Consider the following 24,661-nt stretch of genomic DNA (forward strand, 5'->3'; position numbering starts at 1 on the left):
GGGAAGCTACGAAGACAAAGCGCTCACAAGTGAGCGCTTCTGAAAAAGAGTCCAGTGTTTAAATTCACGTTAGTTTAGGCTGGGGAAGAGAAAACTAACACCTTATTAGCAACAGTTTTAAATTAAGACAGAACACACCACTCTGTGTAAAAGTTTGCTTATTTTGCGGTTTTTCCCATCTGCGTCTCCGCAAACGCGAAACCGTCGCACGTGGAAGCTGCGTCGATCAGCATCTGTTCCGAGCAACCAAAAGCACTGTCAAACGCTGCCGGACTACATGGAGCGGTAACATACGTGCAACGCCCACGCACCCGTAGCTTTCTCTTCATTGCCACAGAAAGTTGTCCGCGAGTATATCGCAGCCAATAATCAGCCAGCAGTAGCGCACCCAGGATCTGTGCCAGGAGGGGGGGAGGTTGACAGTTTGCCTTAGTTTGCCAATACCATCTAAGCAGCACTAATTTAAATTTTTCACGGGAAATTGTCAAAAAATGCGCTTTTTGCTCAAGTTTCCGAGTGTGCAGACGATTGCGCGTCTCACATCTTAGTTGCAGTACTGAAAGGCGCAAGGAAATAAAAGGGGTCATACAAAAAAAAAGGGGGGGGGGGGGATTAGAACCCCCCCCCCCCCCCCCCGTTGGTGCGCCACCGTCAGCCAGTTACGCCCGGAACTATATACCGCTACGCAGGACACTGCCTAAAAATTGACTACAATGTATTCTAAGGAGCCAAACATTCGACATGGCGAGTTTCGGGAACTTTAACTGGGACAACGCGGCCCAAATACGAAAAAAAAAAAAACTTTGAAATCCGTGACGTTGCTGACGTACCGGCGTCGGGGTTCCGGTCAGAAATTCAAAACCTGAAACTTTGACCATCTTCTATTCTAATAATCAGCGTATTATTTCGAAATTAACGGCAACAGAGTAATAGAGTTTTCAAAAAATGTTTCATCAGTATAGCGTTTTGCCTTAGTGTCCCTTTAAATCCTCCCCTTGGTGTAGGGATTTGCCAATTCAAACGAGGTCACGCGCAAGACAAGTGGTGAGACAAGCGTCAAGACGATCGATGTCTATGCCCACCGTTTGACAGAAACTGCAGAGGTAGTGCATCGTCGACGGCCAGTACTGCTGGATGGTTGGCGCTGACGTTTAGCAGAAACTGCAGACGTAGTGCGCAGTCGCGGACAGACAGCAACGAGTGGTGGCCCCGGACATGGCGAAGGCAGATGTACGGGACGCAGACGGCGGAACCAATCCCCGCCGACTCCGCGAGACACGCGCCGCATTTCCGACGGATCTCTTCGAACGAGAGGTAACGATCACAATGAGCAAACCACCCAGAACTCCGCGCAGCGCTCGAGTTTGCTCCTCGCGAGTGCTAGTTTAATTTAAAAAGAAAAAAGAAAAACTGAGGAACGCAGATCGATGGACACGTCGGCGTCAGGCAGGCACGCGGGTCCTCTTAAGACGGACGTCGACTCTTGCAGCGGGCGCGCGCGACCTCGGCGAACTGTTCGTTTAGCCTCGCGTGATTGGTCAGAAATGGCGCCTTTTCCGACGAAAGCGCCATTTGACCAACCACACGAGGCCAGCGATGGAGCACGATGGAGCAAATTGCGATATGAATTTGAGGATGGCGTATCACACGATCATACGTCACCCGTTCCTGCGGCGCAAAATATCGTTTCGACAACAAAAATATCAGTCTAAGTTAGTTCACTCGTTCGATTGAAATGCGCGCAACAAACTCGTATTTTACGCTGCTGCTTGGCGACCACGAGTGAACGCGAGCAGCGTTCCGACGCGTTTGTGAAGCCAGCTTTATAAGACCGCGCCCCCGGTGGCCACTACCATAAACGCTTGTATAATTAAACGTAAATTCCTTTTTTAGATTCTATAAATAACTATCATCATCATTATATTACTCTAAGACGGTTTCATCAAGCGCCCACCGCACTCTGGCAACGCTGTGCGCCGGCATCCGGCGCCCTTAGGAAACTTCCGGTAGCGGTTCTTTTTGCTCGGTTTTGCTGGTATTCGCTCGCGCGCTCGTCCAGTGCATATTCTGTGTTATTTTTCGCATATATCGCTATAAGTGCGACTTGTGGCATTCAGTGTGTTGCGTGACGGCGAGTAGCTCTCTGGAGCATCGACTGTTTTCATTACGTTCACTTCTCAACGGTGTTTTGCTAGCTGTTGTTGGCTTGAAAATGCATTCCGCATCGTACATATCGCCTGTGAAACGTTGAAGGATGGGTTCGTGTTGTGCCGTGCCAGGGTGCAGCCTTCGCTTAGGAACCAACCTCCTTTCGAAAGTGCGAACGCTTAGGTTCCCTATCGAGGTTGGCAGGAGAAACGCCTGGATAGCAGCGGTGCGCCGGGGCAAGTGGCAGCTCCCAGATTTGCTCTGCTCACTTCATCCAAGGCACGTTCGTGGAGTAGCTGGACTGCTATAATTCGGAATAATAAAAGTGCTACTGCGCGATTGTTCTGGCCGTATGTCGTGTAACTCACGCAAGAGCAGCTCGACTCTCGCCCCGAGCTTGCTCGTCGTTTCTTGCCTCGGCGTGGAACGCCATGCTACGAACATCGAGTTTAAATTATTGTTTAGCGGGTGCCATGCCTGCCGCCGTTTTATTTTAATGTTTTTCGTATCTGGGGCACAAGTGCACTTATGCAGCTTTACTACCCTAGGTATATGTGCACATTGGTTTATCATGGTTAACGTCCCAAAGCAACTCGGGCTATGACGGACGCCGCAGTGGAGGGCTCCGGATAATTTCGACCACCTGTGGTTCTTTAACGTGCACTGACATCGCACAGTACGCGGACCTCTAGCATTTCGCCTCGATCTAAATGCGACGGCCGGGGCCCCCAAACGGAATCTTTCGGGTCAGCAACCGGGCACCGTAACCGCCGAGTCAGCGCGGCGGCATGTGAGCATTCGTATCGGTACCGCGGAGCAGAATCGCAGAAAAGCTAGCGATTTCCGTGCATGCATGTAGGAAGGTTCAGCCACATTCTAAAAGTATTTACGAATTAACGGAGGCCAATTATGGATTGCAATCTCGTGCCCAACACTACAGGTTTCATTTTGTTAGAAGTGTGGTAAATTCGCGAGCACTTAAATTAGTCCCATTTCAGTCGACCTAGCTGTCTTGCACTAAATGACTTGAGAATGTACAGTTATTTGTGAATGCATACTGAAAAGCAGAAACAAGGCATATGACGCAGAAAATATGTACATGTACACATGCACACCTTACAACTTCATCTTCTATCTTGCAGCAATAAAAGTGCCATTACGAAATGCAAAAACGCCCATGTGCTTGTGTTGTATTGCACGTTAAAGAACCCCAGGTGGCCAAAATTAATCCGGAACCCTCCACTACGGCGAGCCTCATAATCATAACTGGTTTTGGCACGTAAAACCCCAGAAAGAAGAATAAAGTGCCATTTTTTTTTTTCTAGTTTTCGGCAGTCCCATTACGTACCTTGAAGACAACAGTCTGCGTTCATTGCATGTTCTCACTAATATGCTACGCTTGTTGCTCCGGTGTTGTAACTGAGGGAAGGTGTTTGGAGCCCGAGGAAAACGAAAATAGCACGACATCATCGTCCAGCGGATAGGGCAGCTCTCCGCCTCTAAACATCAGCTTTTGGCGATACCGATCTTTTGCTTCGGTGCTAAGCGCCTTAAAGTAGTCACTCGTCATCTCGACAATATTAACGATGTAGAATCAGGGGCCGTATTTTCTGAAACGTTCGCCTAGGCGAAATTTCTTTTTTCGCTTTCAGGCGTGCGCCGATTGGCTGTTTTAGCAAAATTGGATGTGCTGATTGGGTGGTTGAGCCCGACGTCATTCAATTTGCTCAACCAGCCAATCAGCGCGCATGCTGATTTCGCCTAGGCGAACGTTTCAGAATACGGCCCCAGCTCATCACAGATTCCACCAAGCAGAGCAAACATCGACACGCCGGCCTCACATCGCGCATGCACTCTAACAGCATAGCCGGAAGTGCTTCTAGCTCTCCTGCCGGAAGTTCCGACAGGGCAACCAATCAGCGGCAAGCGAGGTTTGTAATTTTTTTTTTTTTTCAGGGGCTTTAACCGCTTTAACGCTGTCGTGCCCGCGGCAACATACGCACCAGTTATCTCACTGTGCTAGGGCTCAATTCTTAGTTGTATGTTGGGTCACACGAGCATTGACCGCGGCTGCAGTACAGTATTCCAGGATTATTTCGTAGTGGCGGAATTTGAGCACGGATCAAGATAAACTACTATCGTGCGCGACTTCTGGGTAAGCATGACGTCAGCGCATCTCCCAACAGACAAGCAAGCTGGCATTTCATTCAAGACCGCGAGGGTAAGACGGGCGACTGTGTGTGTCATATCCCTTCTGCGCGTATCTGAAGCAAATTAGGTTTTTTTTTTTTTTTTTTTTTTTTTTTTGGGGGGGGGGGGGTTGCTTTTACCTATGCGTTCTATTAACGTATATGCATATGTAAACATGCCGCGAATGCCGACGGAAGACGCTGCTGTACCTACCTCTCCCTCCCAGTGTTATTGATGTTAGTGCCCTTCTGCGCTGTCTCCTGCCACGGATCGCGAGGACAAGCGAAGGTCTTCTTCAGGCACGATCCAACCTATCGATTTATCATGCGGCGGCGTCCGCCCAGACCTCGGCGGCGTTCCCGACGCGTCTTTATTAAAGCTCCAGGTGCTTCAGTCTTTACGCAGGCTACCCGCGGATCCTGTACGTTATCACAGCGGCGATATTAGTGCAAATCACGATATCGCACACGTTGAGAAATGAAAGGTCAGTAGTGCTATGAGGCTAGATGAAATTCGGGGCATGAAGGTCATGCGCATTAGAAAGCGATGAGGAAAGTCCAGAGGTTTTGGAGTCACAGTAGTCTCCCCACTGCTGTTCATGGTGCTTTGGGTGCTACACCTGCGTGATGTGCACTTGCTATCGCAAGTAGCAGTGTTATGTATATATAACCCCCGTCAACCTGACAGAAATGAGGATACGCGTGAGTTTTAGCTTAGCGGTTTAGCGTGTTCAGCGTAATAGCGGACTTAGTAAAATAGCGGGATCGAAATCCTCATGCGCAGAACGCTAAACAAGCCACATCGTTTAACGGCGCATGCCATATCTCAGATTTACCGTTACCGTCTTTGTGTAGTTTACGTAAAACATGTCGGTGGTCTTGGCCGCCCGCTTCAAACTGAATTTGGCGTGGCTCTTGTAGAATTCACTTCCTTCGTAGCAAATGGCTGTCAACGGCTTTCGCTTAGTCTCAGACCGCTTCGACGACAGAGTATTATGGATACCATTGTGGATTTCTCGAGATCGCTTCTCGTTTCGAACGCGTCGATGCCTAACGAGAGAAACTTCCGAGATGGCAGCGCCACCTATCGGTGAAGTCGGGATAGGTGCGACGGTATATGGCCTCTGAGATCAGAAGATCTTGGAAACTATGGTCGACATTTTGTACCGATTTCGCCGCGTATCGGCAAACATTGAAAGTACAAGTACAACGCGCTCCCAGCTTTCATTGCGCTTCTTCTCGCACTTATCGGACGCGGCGCACCTAGAGCTTGGCAATAGATGGAATCACTTAGGTGCACTATGTATGCAAAATTTAAAGCGTAATGAAATAGCGTCCCGTACGAAAACTACACTATCACGCTATACTAAAGCTCGCTTTCTGCAAAGTTCATTTGCGGAACGGTAACGCTACTTCCCTTAACCCCGCGATTACGCTAACGTTAAACTGTCTATTCCTGCAACATTTCAGTGCTTGATTCCGAGTCACAGGTGGTGCCTGGCGAAATTCCTAAGAGTCTACAAGGTGTTTTTTCTCACTAAGAATTGGCGCCCCTACAATACATACCCAATGATACCGGTAGGAAAACATGCCACGCAAATTACTTTGTGTTAGCAGAGCATTACTTCTGCTCGTCAAAGGAAACTTGACCGGCTTTGGCTGGATCAAGCGAGGGCCAAAGAATAACGCCATGCTGCAACCGCGCTCACCGTGGCCTTGAAACGTTTCAAGTCGGTTTGCTCCTCACCAGACAGTGCCACCTTCTGTAGGACCTGCACGTCACACTAAGTTAGCGCTTCCTCTGCAAGTCGTGCTTGCAAAGCACGAACGCACTAAACACGTGTCGCCGGCGTTCCTCTCAAAGCGCACAGTTCTTTTTCTTCTTTCGGGTTCATATCAATGAGAAAATGCCCTTCGCCGCGAAAGGGGGCTTTTTCGTGGCAAGAAGCAGCCACAGCATGACACACGCTTGTTTAATCAAGCGACAATAGATAAACAAAATTTCGAGGTTTTACGTGCCAAAAGCACCATCTAATTATGAGGCTAGCGGGAGATGCCGGGTTAATTTTCACCACCTGGGGTTCTTTGACGGGATTCTTTAACGTGCACCTAAATCTAAGTAGCACACAAGCATTTCCTTGCATTTCGACCCCATCGAAATGCAGCCGCCGTGGCCGGCATCGAACGCGCGACCTCGAGCTTAGCAACGTGACGCCACAGCCACTAAGCTACATGCCGGTGCAACACATATATGTCCGCCTGTCCGTGCTTCGTCACGCTGCCCTGCTTACTATCGCGTTATGTCCTGCTGCAGCGCCTTGCGAGTCGAAGTGGTGGCACTAACGTGCAACACGCTTAAAAAAAAAAAAAAAAAGTAGAAAGTTTCTGCCATTCAAGCATTCTAACGTTTATCATTTTCAATTCTTGTGGCTCTTCGTCACTGGCTCGTAATGCCCCTAGATAAAACATGTTCTGGCTCAGCCGCCGCCGTGCCACCATTATCGCAGAGATAGCCCACTCGGCTCGGCGCACGATAAGAATTGAAAATTGAACGTTACTGTACGGACCCAGGGCCCGGTGTTGTAATGTTCCATTTCATTTCCATACAAAGCAGCGTTCTGTCTTCTGTTGTTTCGTCTTTTCGTCTTTGCGCTGAAAACTGTAAATTCTTTGAAGTTCCACTTCATTTTCCATTATTCTTATGTACTGATCCGTGAGGCCGATCCCAGAGATAACGGCAGCGCGCGAGTCATGTCTGAAGCAATGGCGAAAGGCTAAAACAATTCATTAGCCCACCCGGGATTTCCTTCAGCAGAGGGAAGGGGGGTTAAAGGGACTTCTGAAATTTTGGGAATGAATCATGGTTTTGAACTGGATTATATGTATATATATATATATATATATATATATATATATATATATATATATATATATATATATTGCCACGGGAAACGGTATAAATGAAAATATATTTACAAAATAAATACAGCGAGCTGTAGCACTGCAAAGATGGCGGAAAGACAATCGTTTCAATCGTCGTCTTCTTCACCCCAACGGTCAACGTCATCTTTGTCCCATTGCGCGCAGTCTCGTATTATATATATATATATATACATACATACATATATGCACACACGCGCGCGCTTCTGCATGTTTAACCCGAAAGGACAACTGGCTGAGCGAGGACTACACCTACCTTCAACCTCTGTGGGCAACTGGAGAAATCTGACGGGCAGCGCTATCTGCATTACTAAAAAGCCAGAACAAAAGCTAATCGAAAACCAAAAAGCATGATCGAAGCCCCAGGTTTGCTACTTGGTTTTATTTCTTGGTGTGTTTGTTCCGCGCTTGCAGTGAACACTTCTTCACTTGAAGCTAGTGCACAGCTTTCGTAGAGAACCAAAGGTGTCACAGCAGCCTGTGTTTGTTGTGCTCGTGAGCCACCCTGACGATGCATTGTGCTCTTCTAGCATTGAAGGAAGTTCATAATAAACTCCGCAAATTAGGCCGTGAAGCGTAATTCCTGCTACTTTTGCTGGCTCTTGTGAAAATAAATCTGTACATTCTCACTGAACTGCAACAATGCACAGACACTGGCAGCATACTTTACGCACATCACGACGTTTATGAAAACAAACACGTAAGCTAGTCGTGGCTTGAGGAATAATTCTGCTTTATTGAACAAGTTTCGGGCAGCCGCGCAATGCGGAGATGTGACAAGCCACAGAGCGCCGATGAGGAGGCCAGCAGAAGAGAACGTCATTTACAGCGTTGATACACTGACTGCAGCCTGAGGTATATTGTTCTCACAGTGAGTGAAGCTTGACGGAAACAAATTTCTATGGCAGGCACCGTGCGGTGCCGAACAGCATGCGACTAGCGCGTTGACCAGGCCTACGTGATACCTTCAGTCCACATCAGCCTACGTGGAGTGGTATTTTGGTACTAACCTGACTGGAATTATATGTACACACTGTGTACGGTGTTGAATGAGCAATCACATCACGCTTTTTACTTCTTCCAGTCCCACCTGGCTATCACCAATACTGATATAGCTATCAGTTCAAGAGCCTCTATCTGATATTTTATGGGTTTTAATGGTGCAACGGCATCTTTGGTTGAAGCGTACCATCGAAAGCCTCCATCCTTGTAAATAACAGCAGTCTTGACACACTTTTGCAGCACTTATTACCACTACACAATTTATGATGCCATTACTTCGGCTCATCTATACTCACAAACAGCTTTTTTTGGCAATGAAGCGGAGGCTACAGAACCAAAGCGCACCTGTGACACTGCTGCTGGAAGTAGGCCCACAAGTTATTCAATTTTCTTGCGTGGAAAATACTGAACATAATTGTTTTGTTTTCTAGCGCACATAATTTGAAACGACACGTAAAATTCGAGAATAAACTACTGAGATTGTACTTTTTAGTCTGCCGTCGAATCTTCGCACATGCAAGACCATCTCCTCAAAGGCAAAAAGGCACCCTTGTCTTCTGGTGAGTGTTATCGCCTGCTGTCTCACCTGTCCATTCTCTTGACAGATTGATGACCACCTTCCATAAATGGCTGCCGAAGCACACAAACAAGTGTGTGCAATGTCTACACGAAAACCAGGCAAACCCATAAGAAAATCACAACCGTCTGCGTGCGCAAACGAGTGAACGAGCTGACTTATGCTGCGCCGGTTTTATCAATGCAGGCTGCTTTGCTTGCTGCTCGTAACTTGATACATATGGGATATCTATAAACACTGATTAGCTTGCGAAATTCGGCCAGAGTTAACTGTGTCTGCCTTCACAAAAGTAAAGGAGCTATGCCCCCCAAGGTCAGAGAAACCAAAACCGGCGCCAAACTCGACAGGACTACTTTGCATACAAACACAAGTGGAGAAGCTCCGCACCCATAGCTTTTTTACCTTCATAGCCAAGAAAAGTTGTTCACAAGCATAGTTGGCTCCATCAAGCTGTGTAGCAAGTTGATGCCCGCGAGACAAAATGCACTGCTATCAGGATAGCAGAGCTGTGCCCATAAAAGAAAAATGTTTCCGGACGTATGGGCTGGGATAATGCAATGATTCGATTTGAGTGCGATTCCTTTTCATGCTTTTTCAGCGGTTCAAGCGGCGCTCCACCCACATTATCATCGGGATTGGCCAATCGTGAACAATGGATAATAAAGGAATAAAATCGAAGAAAAGCAATTCTTGCATTATACTGGCCCTCGTCAATTTAACTTTACGTTGTCGAGATCCATACTGAAGCACACAGGAAGAACGATCAGCCAGAAATTATTTTGGATTCTCCAGTTTGTTTTGGAGCCTTTAAGTACAGGTTTTGTCTTGACAGTACTGACTCTTCACGAAGTCCTTGTGAAATCCCACACTGTTGTCGATCAGATGAATAACTGTTTGTGTGTTGCAAGTTCAACTGGTCTCGCGCCTTGCACATTGCAGAAAGGCTCTTGCAGTATTAGTGTGGCTGCAAGTGCTGCTTCCAGCTCGTCTTCTTATGCTTTTGCAGTGATCCTAAAGTAAAAAAATTACATCACTTGATGGTTATCTTCCATTCCATAAGCCATGTCGCTGGCGGTGTTGCTTCTGGTAGTGGTTCTAGACCCATTTGTGTGTTCTTTAAATTCCACAGTTTTATTGAAGATTATATCTTGCCATCAGTTACCTGTTCAATGTCTTGCAACGATTCAAGGCACAAGAGCAATAGGCTCGTAATTTTCTTTTAAAATCTATACGTCATAACTGTTTATGCTCTGCCTTCTCTCAATATCAGATTTGGTTTTAGACTTGCATGCAAAATACGAAGGGCCCCGTCTTCGTATATTTTGTTGGCTGGAGTCAGTAGTGAGATTTTTCGGCAAAGAAGCACAGCCTCTCCAGATGCATCTCAAGCCGAGCACTCATCAGGTGAATAAGCGTTGCTTCACAGAGTGCCTTGTCAATGTCGTTGAAGATGAGGCTTACCATATCTCAGATGATTTCTCGTCTACTTGCAGCAGGAGGCTGTCGGTGGGCAGATGAGGGCAGTTGGTTGAGTAGGTTCCACTCTTCCTGGTGAGTCAATGCATGGGCTTGTCAGTCAGTCCTGGGGGCTGTTCAGTTGCTGGTTAGTACGATTCCGGGGTTCTACAGCGCCATTTTATGGAGACCATCAAATGAGCACACAGGAAGAGCTTTTGCTTAACAACACGGCAGTTCAGTGAAATAACGAAACGTAATACTGGGTCGGTGAAGAAGAAGTTTTAACAAACCTTGTTTCCTTCACACTTTCAAGTTCAAAAGGTGGTGTTTGTGAAGCTACTGTGTAAGTGTAGCGTTGCATAGTAGTCATATCAAAAAGCCACATCAACACTTTGGACATGTGACATTAGAGTCATGTCATGACTATGCACATGCAGGACAGAGCTTAGGCTTTTTGTAGGGAGCTACATATTGAAACATCTGTCTGCAGCTGCGCAGACATCTTCCTGCTGTATACCCGTGGGCTTTCCCATCAGTAGTGCCCAGGTGCCAAAAGCAGAGCGTGCGAAGCCCCTCGAGGTAAGCTGAACTATTTATTGTCTTGCACTATAATTACTTCATTCACAGTTTTTGTCATCAGTGTAACATTGGGCAGCTGCGACAAGAAACTACAGTAATACCTTGTTAACTCAAACTCGCATATCTCGAAACATCGGCTAAGTCGAAATTTTCCGCAGCACCAAACAATTTCTCATACGTGCCATGTAGTTATTGCCCTTTATCTCGAAGTATTTTTGGGCCAAATTGCGGATATCTTGAAATCCCGACCGCGAGTGGAACAAAAAATACAGCGCTAATGCAGCTCCACTAACGTGATTCCTGGGGAAGTGCGAAGCAATCGAGCGCTTGTGAGGTGATGGCGCCCTCTCTTGCGCTGCGCTGGTACCAGTCTGGTGGTGTTTTGGAACAGATTTTATTGATTTTCTGATAGTTAATGCACTTAATGCTTGATTATTCCTGTCTTTTAAATTATTTTGAACGGGTTTTGATCAATTCTGCACTTGTTTTCACCCTGTTTTGAGCACTTTTTTGTGAGCGTAATCACGACAGATCACACGCAACGGACGCCGCCGATAGCTCGGGCCCCCCCTAAAGTGCTTCGCACGTAAAACTCCACCGCCAGACCGTTCAACAAGCTTCGCGCGAGGCTGCCGCACCCACCTACCACAAGCAGACGCTTTCCTCGAACCTGAAATCGGAAACTAGAGAAATAACTTTGTCAAGCAACCATGTGGCACGTCATGTGACGGGAGAGACTTGTATGTGCTCAAACGCAGGCCCTACAAAATAGCATGCTTGACGCAGTTTGTTTCGTTTTTATGCAACATCCGTTATTTACCATCCGAGGCGCGATTTCCGTTTTAATTTTGATTATGCACAAACACCCGTGTACTTAGATTTAGGTGCACGTTAAAGAACCCCAGGTGGTCTAAATTTCTAGAGTCCCCCACTACAGCGTGCCTCATAGTCAGATCGTGGCTTTGGCACGTAAAACCCCATAATTTAAAATTTTTAAATATTTTGTTTTAATTTTATTCTACGCAACACACGCGGCATGAGTACGAGCTTTGCGAGCAGGATGAACCGGTGACAGGCGAATTTACTGACGCCAAAATCGCTGGGATGGCTACAAACGGAGGGGACGGTAAAGACGATGGCAACGACGACGAAGGGCCTCGAGAGGTGCCGACATCAGCCCCCCGTAGCAAGAAACATGCTTCACTTGCTGCGAAATAAAGCTGAGTGCAGCGGCGGGAACGATCGGCTCATGCAATGTGTGAAGCAGCTCGAGGATGCCTTTCTAGGTGCTACTGCGAAGCCTTAGGCAGTTTTTTTCTGCACTTAAATAAAATTGCAGTGCCACAAGACGGAGCTGGTTGATACCTCTGGTATGTTTTTATTTTAAATGGCATAATCATTTCTATGCTTACTCAACGAGAAAGCCGTCCGTCCGTCCCTGCCTTGCTTAAGGACGATCACGTTCAAGAAAGAGCACGCAGCAGCGAGCGAAGCGGCAAAAACACCACGTGGAGTTACCAGCAGTCGGCACTGTCTGTGCGCTTCGCAGCAGATCCCTGCAATACTTTGCTTGCGTCATCAATCAACCTAGCGCCCCCGTCCGCACCAGTTCTGTCGCCGCAGCACTGTGGCTTGTACTGGCCGGATCAAGTGTCATGACACTAATAATGACACCGGGCTGCGTGGAGATGAGCAAGTGGAACAATGCTTATGCATACTTAAACAACTCCGGGAGGAGTTTATGCTTGAATTTTTTTTTTCTGTGAAACTTTTACGAAGATCCAGTTTAGAAGCTCTTGTTTAAAAGCTGGTCAGTAGTGAATTTTTTTTAGAAAGAACTTAACTTTTCACAGCAATTTCCGCAACTTTGCTTATCTCGAATTTTTTTTTCTCAATTTTTGCTACTTCGAGTTAATGAGGTATTACTGCATACACTTTTTACAGAACCGTACCCATGGGTGCTGCCATATCTGCTCACATTACAGCGCCCACCAATGAGCACCTTCTGATCGATATTCACAATGGCCATGGTGCAGCCGCTATTTCAGCGAACACGCCATGACCGTGCATCACACTTAGCACTGAACGGGTAGACGACATAAGACTTTGGCCAATGATGCAGAGGCAGTGTAAATATACGTTGGATTATCCATTCTGTCAGCACTGTAATCTTAATACTGTGCAAACTTACTGGCTGAAGCTGACAAATGTAACAGCCTGATGTTTGCTTTTACCCTTTATGCTCGTCTTTATAACAGAAGATTTGTAAGGCTGTTACAGGCGTGCGCTTGTTGTCAACTGTATGTGCAACAACTTCATTCGGGAATAGTATTGTGTGCACGTGCAGAAAATGCCCATTTTTGAACTGCTCCGACAGTGGTGATGTGTCCTGACCACATAATTCTTGTCACCAGCAGTGCAGATTAATATGTATTCTCGTACACATGAACAAAAATGTTGTAAGTGATCGATCGATCGCTCGCTTGCCTGCTGTTGGTGCCCGCACATTATATTCCATGTCTGACTTCGCTGCTATGGAAAGTGAAGTTTCTTGAGTTACATGTAACTCACGCTTGCGTAGGGAGGACGTAGTGCTAACTTGCATGCTTATTGAAGTTCAACATTCCTTGATATGTTGTGCCAGCGGTAGTGGTAACGCAGTGTTGCTGCAGATGATAGCCTGGCAGTTATTGCAGGCAATCAGTTGCCGGTCATGGCCTGCAATTGGCTATCGCTGGCAGTAGAGCTTGTTGTGCTTGCTTTGCGGCGAGGTGTGCATGATGAACGCTTTTCTGTATGAGAATTCCTTGTGCAGCTGAGGTGGACGAAACTTGCACACAGTCTCATCTCACACACACATTCGTCGTAATTCTTGCAGTTCACGATAGGGCACGTTTTCCCTCTGCTCTCCCACATTTTAAATAAATAGTACTCAGTGGTTCCCAGTCTCACGGCAGACCATTTCTATAGCGGCGGCTGATGCTTGCTAAGCTTGTTCTCCATTCAGAAGGCATTCAATGACGGCAGGCCTGTCGAAGCCCCTGGTGCGCAGTACCTAGGCTGCTCACTGTAAAAGGTCTATAGCTGCTGTCTGAATTCTATTGTTGCAAGTAGGATGACAAGCAGCACCTTAAAGAAACACTAAAAATAAATAAGTATAGCTCAGTGGCACCTGCCACAAGCCTATTTCACAGGGGATGCTCATTTCTATTCCAGCTACTGAATAGCAAAGGCATCTACATGTAACTTCGATAGCACGTATATCATCAATAGTGTAGAGCGAGGAAACAGTGCCAATGAGTATCAAGGAAAATTTAATAAAATTTTTCTTTCATATACTTGACTACAGTATACAGATTACATACAGGGCTTTCAGTATCACTGGTAGCTGTTTCCAACTCCTCACTGTTGTTGTAGAGATCCTATCTTGTTTGTGCAGTATTTCTAATAAATGTTCTGCTCTTGGAAAAATGACAGTTTAGACATACTAGATTACAAATTAATCCATCACTTAAGCTTGACTTAATGTTTTCTTTTAGTGCCCGTTTAACACCTTTAATTTATTTTTAGACAAATTTAACAAAAAAGACTAGTTTCATTTCGGGTTTCGAACCTAGCAGTGGCGGAAAAAAATCAGAGCAGCAGCAATGCAATTTACTGAAAAAATATTAGGGTTGTGCATCTGTACAGTCTGCACATATGCTGGCCATGGTTTTGCCATTGGGAAGACATTTCATTGTGCGGCTTTTATTTTTAGACAAATTTAACAAAAAGACGAGTTTCATTTCGGGTTTGGAACCTAGCAGTGGCGGAAAAAAATCAGAGCAGCAACAATGCAATTTACTGAAAAAATATTAGGGCTGTGCATGTGTACAGTCTGCACATATGCTGGCCATGGTTTTGCCATTGGGAAGACATTTCGTTGTGCGGCTTGCTAATGTATAGCTAAGAGAAAAAGCGAAATTTCGAATCAACAGAACTACAGTGGTAGATAGGCAAAGCTTTCCTAACTTCCTGAGTTATTCCAACAATGCACTATGCCATAGAAGTGTGCGAATAGTACTTTTTAGAGACTGAAATGAATACAAATCAAATAGTAACAAAAAAGCGAATAGAATAGAATCGAATAACATATCAAACAGGGGATATACAAATGCATTGTGATCTGGCGACACTGGCTGCGTCTGCCATCTCTGAGGTGTAGTTGCAAAGTGCGTGTATATTGTCCGACTCAGCATCGTTGCCGTGTGGCAACGATCGCCTTGATTGTCCAGTCATTAATGGACAGCGAACTCCATTGTGCCCCGACGAATCAACGAAGCCACACCTGCTTGTTTTTGCACCCTCGAATGTCCATATGGACGGCATTCTCAAGAGGCGCACTGCTTTGAAATACTTTTGCCGAGCCTATTTTCGCTAGCCAAGTACGCAACACAATTGCTCATACGCACTTGAATTTTTGACTGAAGCTCCTAAAACAACCTTGCAAAGCATTACAACTGCCCAGACTTGTTGTGCCTGCAAACAAATGTGTCAGTAAAAAAATTGAAGCTCCAGTACTAGTGCTGTTCTTAAAAGCTGATAAAGCTCCACGCATACAAATAATGAGAACTGTGGTTCTCTGTTCGCGTTGAATTCTCACTTCGAGAGGGAAAATTGTACAAGTCAGGTTGCATGTAAATGTCCTGTGAAAGCGGAAGACAAACGTGATCACCTAGTTAGGGGTGAGGGTGGTGACTTGAGGTCGCACGACCATTTCCAACTTGTGACCAAAACGTGACTGAAGGCAACCGATGCTCACACCAACAAGTGCGACCAGCCAGTCACCATCTGCTCACAATTGAATCACCACATAAAATAAGTATCAGCGTATGCAGACGTCCTGTTCCTGCGTGTCTGAGTGGTTCAGCAGTTTTGGGACTACCCAAACTGGTCGCTTTTCGAGAACAGCAACCATTTGGAACTGGCGGCACGAAACTATCAGTTGCCAGTGTGAATTGGCCTTTAATTTATTCCATGATCTGTTTTCTGCCATTCACCGCCGGAAGTATCAAATTTTAATACACTAGAGCATTGCATGTGTTTTCCCTTACTTGCATTCTGTGCACTGCTTAATTCTCACACTGCTTTTGTGCTTCAGGCTTTCCCAAGTTGAAGACTTAGTTGCTTACAGACGCTCCAGCTTCAAGCACAGCACAATAACATGAGCAATCCTGCAAATGCGCGTATATGTAGCTGCGAGCAGCAGTGGGAGGACACCTCAGAACAAAGGTAAAAGCAGCAGCATGCGTTGAGCTATGCTGTCAAGCGAGCAGTTTCGTTTCGCCGTGCCTTCTACAAGAAGACGGATGGCCCTTTGCTGGAAGTCTATAGATGGCACTTGATGTTCCGATTATCCCCATATTCTTCGAATAATGAACAGCTTTATATCCCATTAATATAAAGCACTGGTAACATCCTAGTATTCACAACATTATGAGTATACTCCTTTCATGGAAAACATGCACATGCATTATCAGAATGAAGGCTTAAAGAGGCACTCTTGTGAGCATGTTAACAGCTGTATGTAGTACCTTCGAGACAGACTAGAAATGCATGTCTGCGTCGATGGCAGAGCGAAAATGCACTGCACCTAGCAGTGCACTGCACGCAACGTTTTCCGCCAGACACATGGAAAGTACACATGCATTTCCTCACGAGTGGTTCCCTTTCGTTTTTTTTTTTTTCTGACAATATGTCGCGACGTTCCGGCGGTAGTCGAAACACGTAGTGACTGTTTGACAATCTTTTGGCGTTTCGGTGGTGTACAGCGAAAATCGGCACCGTTTCATTACCGCGGTGCCTGTTGTCGCGTGGAACCAAACCCTTGCTAGTTTTGTGCATTGCGTCACCTACAAAGCTCACGCCATCAGTGCCGGTTCGCTTGCTGTACCATTCAAGCGAGTTTCCCCCCGTGGAGTATTCGTACCTGCTCTGCTCATGACCGCGTGCACGGATACGGCAAGGATCTTGTTGAGTCAACGCGGAAATGGCGAACTGCTTTCGTTACTGCAAGCAATGCGCACACCGCGTCTCCGCGACATTTTACTGCATATACAACACGCCTCACTGCAAGCATCAGCGAAAATATTCTTTGGTGCCCACCACCAAACATGCCAACATTAGAGTGTACTAGAATATTTCGAGTGGCGCGACCGGCGGCCGTGGAGAGGGCCTTTTCGTGTAGAAAAGTAGCGGCGGTGCTGTAGTCGACCACTCTTGAAAGCGTCGTCCGGCCTCGCAGGCGGCTGCTTGCCGGTGCGTTTGCAGAAATGGCAAGTTTCCACTAAAGGAATGTAGAAATTAATGTTTCATCGCAACTGAACTACATTACTGTCTCGGTTACAATTAATCTGTGCTGGGCGAGCACCTGGCATGATCGGAAAGTTTAAAAAAAATTATGCGCAAGATGATTGGGGCGCGACAATAACCTCATTCTAGAAAACCGTATTATTAACCTACTGCTTGGAAAGTGGATCAACCATCACTATTGGAGCGATCAGTGCCCGTCATTCATTTTATTGCCTTCTTAATTATTACAAATTTTCCTGCACAAAACGCATTCTAATGAGCACAGCGGAGTGTGTGAGCAGTATTGCAATAACTGTATTGTCACGTGGTAGTGACGGTCGAGAACACAGCAGCAAAACTGTGAATGGCAAAAGACTCTTCAGTGGGCGAACTTGTGACCAGAAAAACCGGCTGCACTCGACGCATAACGAAAGCGGTGAACACAGTTGAAAATCTGATCAGTGGGTCGAGCGCGTCGGCTTTTATACATGACTCTCTACGAATGAGTCATCGAAGGCGCCTGAGTAATCGCTGGTGCCAGCATGTCTTCCAGAAAGTACTACATAATTTGCGACGCACATACGTGCAATCAGATTACGCAAGGTTCGGTGACAACAGACAGCGGATTGACCCATCGATAACATTCGAGGAACTTCCGATGCATGCGTCCTGAGCGGAGTGATAACATTTGTTAGGCAGTGAAAGGCAGTCACTCGAGAAAAATAAACGAGTACGCGTTTTAGTATAATAATTTTTCATTTAGTTGCAATTCTGCCGAAGGCTATTGGTAGATATTGTCAATAATGAGAATCCTTATTCGAACTGCAAGAACCTACCTTATACCTAAATGCATGCGAAAAAAAAAAAAAAAAGAACAATCAATTTGCACAGCATCCACTGCACCGTTCTTGGTGGGGTCTGTTCCATTTTGAAAGAAAACTTTCAAATTATCGTAGTGTAGGAAGTAGAATGTAGCTGTCCATCTTTTTCATAGAAATATTGTGAAACTAAAACAAAAGACAAGCATCAAATTTAACTAAGTATAAACAAAATATCACAAATTTTTATACTGCAATAATCTACTGGGATATCTACAGTGCGCAAAATTGATGTATTGTATATAATGCTCTGAAATACACCCATATTTCTTAGCAGGAATTTTCAAAAATGTTCGTAAACATTGTAAATTTCTTCTAAGCTGTACATTGATATATAACATTTTTCCGCTCCAGATGCTCTAACAGATGCAGTTCACACAACCGTGATATCCGTTTTTAAAGCAAATTTACAGATTTCTAAGCTTTGTTCCGTTTTTTTTTTTTCTTTAATGTGCTCTCCTTAGTGGGTTTCTGTAAAGAGTGTAGTGTCTGAAATCATAATTCTGCTGCACACAGTTGCTTTAAATCAGCATTCTCTAAAATGCAACAAATTTCGCCGTCATTATCAGACGCGAACTGACGCCGTTTCGTCAGTGACCGCGGTGCCGGTGTTTTATTGGTTAGATATCAACGCACATGTTCGGCAAAATAGTCGGCACCTCGTCCGGTCGAATAATTGCTTTCATTCTTGGTACTCGAACTACTGTTCCGTTATGTGCCCGCAGTCTCTCACAATGAAATGAGGCTCTAAGTGAAGCTCACACACAGTGCAATCAGTGCCGACGAGCTTATTAAGTTTGCACCCATTTCTCTCCCACACAAGTTGTCACTCTTCATCTCTGGGAGCTGTCAAAAAGCGATAGCTTGCGGCCTTGGTATGTGCGAGCGTCCCAGTCTTACACCCAGGTGCATAACAGTGATTTAAACACTTCCTTTTTCCTTCCTTGCTTCCCCCCCCCCCCTTCCTTATTTTTTTTGAGTCACAAATGTGCAGCAGAGCTCACATGCGCGCACGCACACACCCATTACAGGCCGGAGCGCGCCAACTTGCTTCAAGAGTGGGGAACGCCAGCACCACCGCTAATTTCTACAAAAGAGGGGACGGACGCTGGTATGCAAGGTGCGCCGGCTTCGGTCGCACCACTCAATAGTTCTAGTACACACCACTCAATAGTTCTAGTACACTGTACCAACGTCTCATCTGGGCACTCTAGTTTGGATCTCGTCTGCGCTACTGGATGGGACTGGATTGGATGGAGTGTCAAGCTGCAAGTTGCCAACAAGGCCTTTATTTCCCGCTGAAATTAGCGTAACCAAGAAATTTCGCGAGTGGTCGGGTGTTATGGCACAGCGTGGCGCAATTGCAACATATATCGCGGCTTTGGCGCAGCTGTTGCACCCCTGCTACGTACATGTTAGTGCTATGACGTCACTCATAGTGACATGCGAGTTCGAGATTTATTCAAAGCAACATCAGTATTTGTCTGCGCGTTTTTGTTTTACTTCGTGCCTTAGCAAGAGAGATGTACTTCCGTATTGTCTGCTTGTCCCCATGTCGTGCAGCCGCGCATGCAGACAGTGAAACTATTTCATTTTGTGTCAATCGTGCGCTGTGCAGCAAAATAACGAGAAAAAAAAAAGAAGATGGGCCCGTGATATATGCGTTACGCGATCCTCCAGCTTCGCTATGGGGAATGCCGGGAAGGAATTTCACTTGCATAGGCTAGACGGGGGCAAGTGGAGAGAGTGTATGTTGGTGACACACTCCTCCTGAAATCATAGGTTTGCGGCACTAAAATATTTTTATCTCTGCTATTAACAAATTTTTGAAAAATTCTTGCGGTAGAACGCTCCCTAAAAGGCACATCATTTCCAGCGTATAACCAAAATTTGCTATATGGCCTGGTGAAGGGCCCTTTCAAGAACATTTTTTTTTAATACAGATATTTTATAAAACAGTAATGAGTGCAGCGAACATGGCGTTTTTGCAGACGAGTTCCTAGGCGAGGCGGACATACTTTGCCGCTAATAATGTGAGCTTCAGAAGACTAATTAATGTTAACTTTTTATTAGTGCCTTGGGACAGTTGTCTAAATGGATAATTTTGAGGCAGTGACATTTTCATACACACCTATGTTTTAACACTCTTGAATATTGCACCTAACCATCAACGAGCCATGAAGAAAAAAAAGTGCTGCTTCGACAGCTGTTACAGGTCCATGCCAAGAAGTGACCTTTACTAGGATGTGTCCATTTTATAAGTTTTCTGCATGTCAGATTAGGAATCAACTAAGCTGAGGCAGTTGCAGGGGCCAATCGATTTCTTGGACATTGTTGCAATGCTGCCACTATACGTCCCCATTAGCAAGCAACAAGGCTTGAAGCTGGGCGAGTTGGTGTTCCATCTTACTGTGAATTACAGCACACACTGCAACTAGGACAGGAAATGACAAGGACAAGTGCTAATGAGTAATATATATACAGGGTGTTTCAGCGAACACTTTCAAAATTTATTTAAGGTTGCTTAAGGTTGTCTCAGGCAGATAGCCCAATTCTAGTTATTGAGCTGGTCTACTGGAAGAGGCGGACATTACTTGCACAAGAAATTGAAATGCATAATCGAATAATTAACAAAAATTTACTAATTAAGTTTTTAACTAATTATTTAATGACCCATATTGCAATTTAAAAATTATAGCCGGGGAGTTCGCAAGACGGATCCACTTGGAACGAATTCTCAGGATGCCACCAGTTTCGAGATATTAATTCCCGAACTTTGCGGAGAAATGCATTGGTGTTCCAATTAATTTTGTGCTTCAATGCATAAAACAACATTTTGTTAAGAAACTAACTGGAACGCCAATGCATTTCTCGGCAAAGTTCGGGAATTAATATCTCAAAACTGGTGTCATCCCGAGAATTCATTCTAAGTGGATGGATCGCCTTGCGAACTCCCCGGCTACAATTTGTAAATTGCAATGTGGGCCATCAGGTAATTAGTTAAAAACCTAATTAGTGAATTTTTGTTAATTATTCGATTATGCATTTCAATTTCTCGTGCAAGTAATGTCCGCCTCTTCAAGTAGACCAGCTCATAAACTAGAATTGTGCTACCTGCCACAGGCAACCTTTAAGAATTTTTGAAAGTGTTCGCTGAAACACCCGGTATATACACTTCACATGTGCATATATATGTTACTTGCCCTAAACAAACAGTTGGAAGTCAGAGCTTGTCCTCGTCATTTCCTGTCCTTGTTCCCGGTGTGCGCTGTAATTCGCAGTAACTCCCCAGCTGTCTCCCCCCCCCCCCTGCATGTACGATGACCGCAGTGCGAGACACCCTACAGCGCATCATTTGATGTTTCGGACTTTGTCTGTACGACGGCGTGAAAACTCGGGCACCACGATGAGCAGAATGAGCGACATCTTGATCATTCGCTATCATTAGCCAGCTCCACCCTAACTGTCCGTGCTGTCCACGATGAAGCGCGAGAAGTGCCGCACAACGAAAGTTGCAAACCCGCAGTCCATTGGCAGAAAGTGGTACACCTCTCCAAGTTGCCAGGGGATGAAGATTTAGTGCGAGCTCTGACTATTTTCCAGTGTACACGGAGACCGCACGACAATGGCAGAAATACGCTGATGTGGTCATATGTAAACATGCACGTGCAGCATCTCATTCACGCAACTTTTGTCGCTACTCATGAAATCAAGGCACTTTTTTTGCCATGCAAATCAGTTTTTTTCTCGAGCTTTCGATCATCCGGTATTTTGGCCAGTCCCTACGTAATCTGAATAATCTATCGGCTACTGTATATTGCCTTATGTTAGTGTGCTACGTAATCTGAATAATCTATTGGCTACTGTATATTGCCTTATGTTAGTGTGCTACGTAATCTGAATAATCTATTGGCTACTGTATATTGCCTTATGTTAGTGTGCATACTTAGATTTTTCGTAGGTCCCCCAACTGCACCCTCCTCGCCTTATGGTTGAATAAATACGGTATGGTAACAAACAATACCTATTTCTGAATGCTACATCTGAACAAAATTTGAGTGCGAGTGATTGCAGTTCAGCAAAAAAGATCTGGTTCCCTGAGTGACACAGCTTGCTGGAATGAAAGTTATTGCATTTTCACTTAAGTTTCATGTTCGATCATGCACAGTTGACCAACTGAAGCACTTGACACCAATAACAACTTAATGAGGACTAGTTGGTTCATAATTAGAGCAAAAGGTATAAAGTAACGGTGCGAAAGGAACAAGGACGACAAAGGAACAAAGACCACAGCACAAGCACTTGTCCTGTGGTCTTTGTTCCTTTCGTGCTGTTACTTTATACCTTTTGCACTTGACACCTGTTCGGGGTAGCAAATAGTGACTGATTCGAGGACCTAATCGAATAGGATAATATTTGATTCGGGTTCCAAACGTTTCAAATATTTGCACACGCCTACACTATGTAAGTGTAATATCTACTATCAATACATTGAATTGATAAGGCAAGCCCTACAGTCGACGGCACTAAAGGACCAGTATAATCATAATGGGTGTGCTTTATTGTCCATAAACCACCATTGGTAATTTTCAGAGACAAGTGAGGGCTTGTCCAAAACACGGAATGAATTGATCAGAGTAGAAATGCTCATGCTTATCCACTGGAGAGAATTGACCATGGTCACAGCCTAAGGTGAACTGGAGTCTGCTGATCCCAGCTCTGAATGCTGGGCAACTGCCACTCAAATAGAGCAGTGGGTTCCAGAGAAGGCACCAATCACACAGAATAAAGCTTGATAACCTCTGATGAAGCACGCATTTATTCATCCCACTTCTATGCAAGCAAAAGGCAACACTCACTTGTCTAAGCCTTTGCTATCTTCATTCGGTGAGCTTTCAGAGTCCCCATTCAAGCCTTGCACAACAGTGGCTGGAGAACTGCAAGAAAAACACAGTTCTGTTGAGTTGCATGGCAGCCTGGCACAGCGGCTTTACAGAAGTACGATGATTATTCCCTCCAACACGCAATAATAAATTCATGAATGAAATTTTTTTCAAACCACAGTTTTAGCATCTCACTCAAAACACACGACTCCACCAGATGCACGCATTCACATGCATGGCTAACTGCTCTTATACATTCCCTCAATGGCATGGTATGCAAATGAGCCAAGGTTACATTATGTACAGATTGTATACAAAGGGTTGCATGTGAAGAAGTAAATCCTGCTTCTTGCCACCTGTTTGATCTATAGCACCTAAGTACATGCAAGTCAAGATCCTTGTAGTACAAACTTACGTGAGGCACATTCAAGTTTTAATTTTATTGAGTAAAAAAGAAAAATTCTCTGCATGCTAGTGTCACTTAATGGCACAAAGCACGCAAATGCATTTTGCTATCACTGCAACAGGTAGCAGGCATGTCATGCACAATAGAAACCCATGCAAGCCCAGTAGGCCCCCTCATCTTGCTTATAATGCAGACCTACGCATGCCACATGCACCCAACAGGGATCCACCAAACCACCGCAACCAAGCGTACACAGAACAAATATGCATACAATATTTGTGTGCCTTAGTGGACATGGGCTATCTATTGTTAAGTAGGTTGGCGATTGTTCACTTTACGTTAAAATCATGCCCCTGCCACCCAATTTTATTCACATCAAAAGTGATGCTGAACACATATCATAATTTGAATCAAAATGATTTACAAGCAGACAAAACATTTCCGTTTCATTCTATGCACATTGTACAGCATTTCTTCAAAATTAATCACAGATTTCTGATGTAATCTCAAGGTAACAAGCCAAAAGGGTTTCTGTTTACTTGGGGGCGATACAAAAATGAAATTTATAAAACTATAAGCTTGATTAAGAAGCTTCAGCTACAGCCTACTATTGCCCATGCACCGCCACGGCCTACTCCTGTTGTCCTGCCTGCAGCTTGTTCCACATGAGCGGGCAACACGGAGCAATCCTCCCCGACTGCTTAGCTGCCGGCAGGCGGCGACACAAGTTTATGCTTGCATTGTCGCGGCAGCAGCTCACATCCCTAATTCCCTATAAGCAAGGGCAGCTTTGCACTTTGTTCTTGAGAAAAAAAAAAAAAAAACGAAACGGGCAGTTAACAGTGGCGAGCGTTACACTAAATGATGTTGACTCCAAAGTGCGATATTTCTGCAAAATTTCAGCAAGAACAGTGCAGCGGTAAGTGCAAAGTGTTATTTCAAACAAGTTAAGCGAAATATGCATATCCCTATAGAGGAACCCCTGTGCAAAATCTGACGTTTAAAAGACAAGCGGAAGCATCACGGAAACGTTGCAAAATAGCAACGTAATACTGTAACGTTAAAAAAAATTTTTAATGACAAAGGAAACGCTGCCATTACCACTCACTGGACACATGACCTAGAGCACACAGCTTCTCGGCATGACCTCCGAGATAAGGCTGATGAATCTCCGAGACAAGCTAATGAACTCTGAGGTAGTCGTGAGCGACTTGAGTGGAAAAATTAACTAAATGTTCAAGCAACGATTATGCATGAAGTGTGTATTCAAT

At 45.2% G+C, this 24,661-nt stretch overlaps 1 protein-coding gene across 1 annotated transcript in view; it reads right to left on the reverse strand.

The window, feature by feature from the left end:
• LOC119442541 (probable histone-lysine N-methyltransferase CG1716) overlaps positions 1–24,661 on the reverse strand; it is a 96,744-nt gene that overhangs the window by 69,852 nt on the left and 2,231 nt on the right. The window contains 1 exon segment of the mRNA XM_037707454.2: positions 22,961–23,038. Coding sequence (XP_037563382.2) covers positions 22,961–23,038 — 78 coding nt within the window.

The sequence above is a fragment of the Dermacentor silvarum genome, chromosome 2 (genome assembly GCF_013339745.2).
Source record: "Dermacentor silvarum isolate Dsil-2018 chromosome 2, BIME_Dsil_1.4, whole genome shotgun sequence".
Lineage (NCBI taxonomy): Eukaryota > Metazoa > Arthropoda > Arachnida > Ixodida > Ixodidae > Dermacentor > Dermacentor silvarum.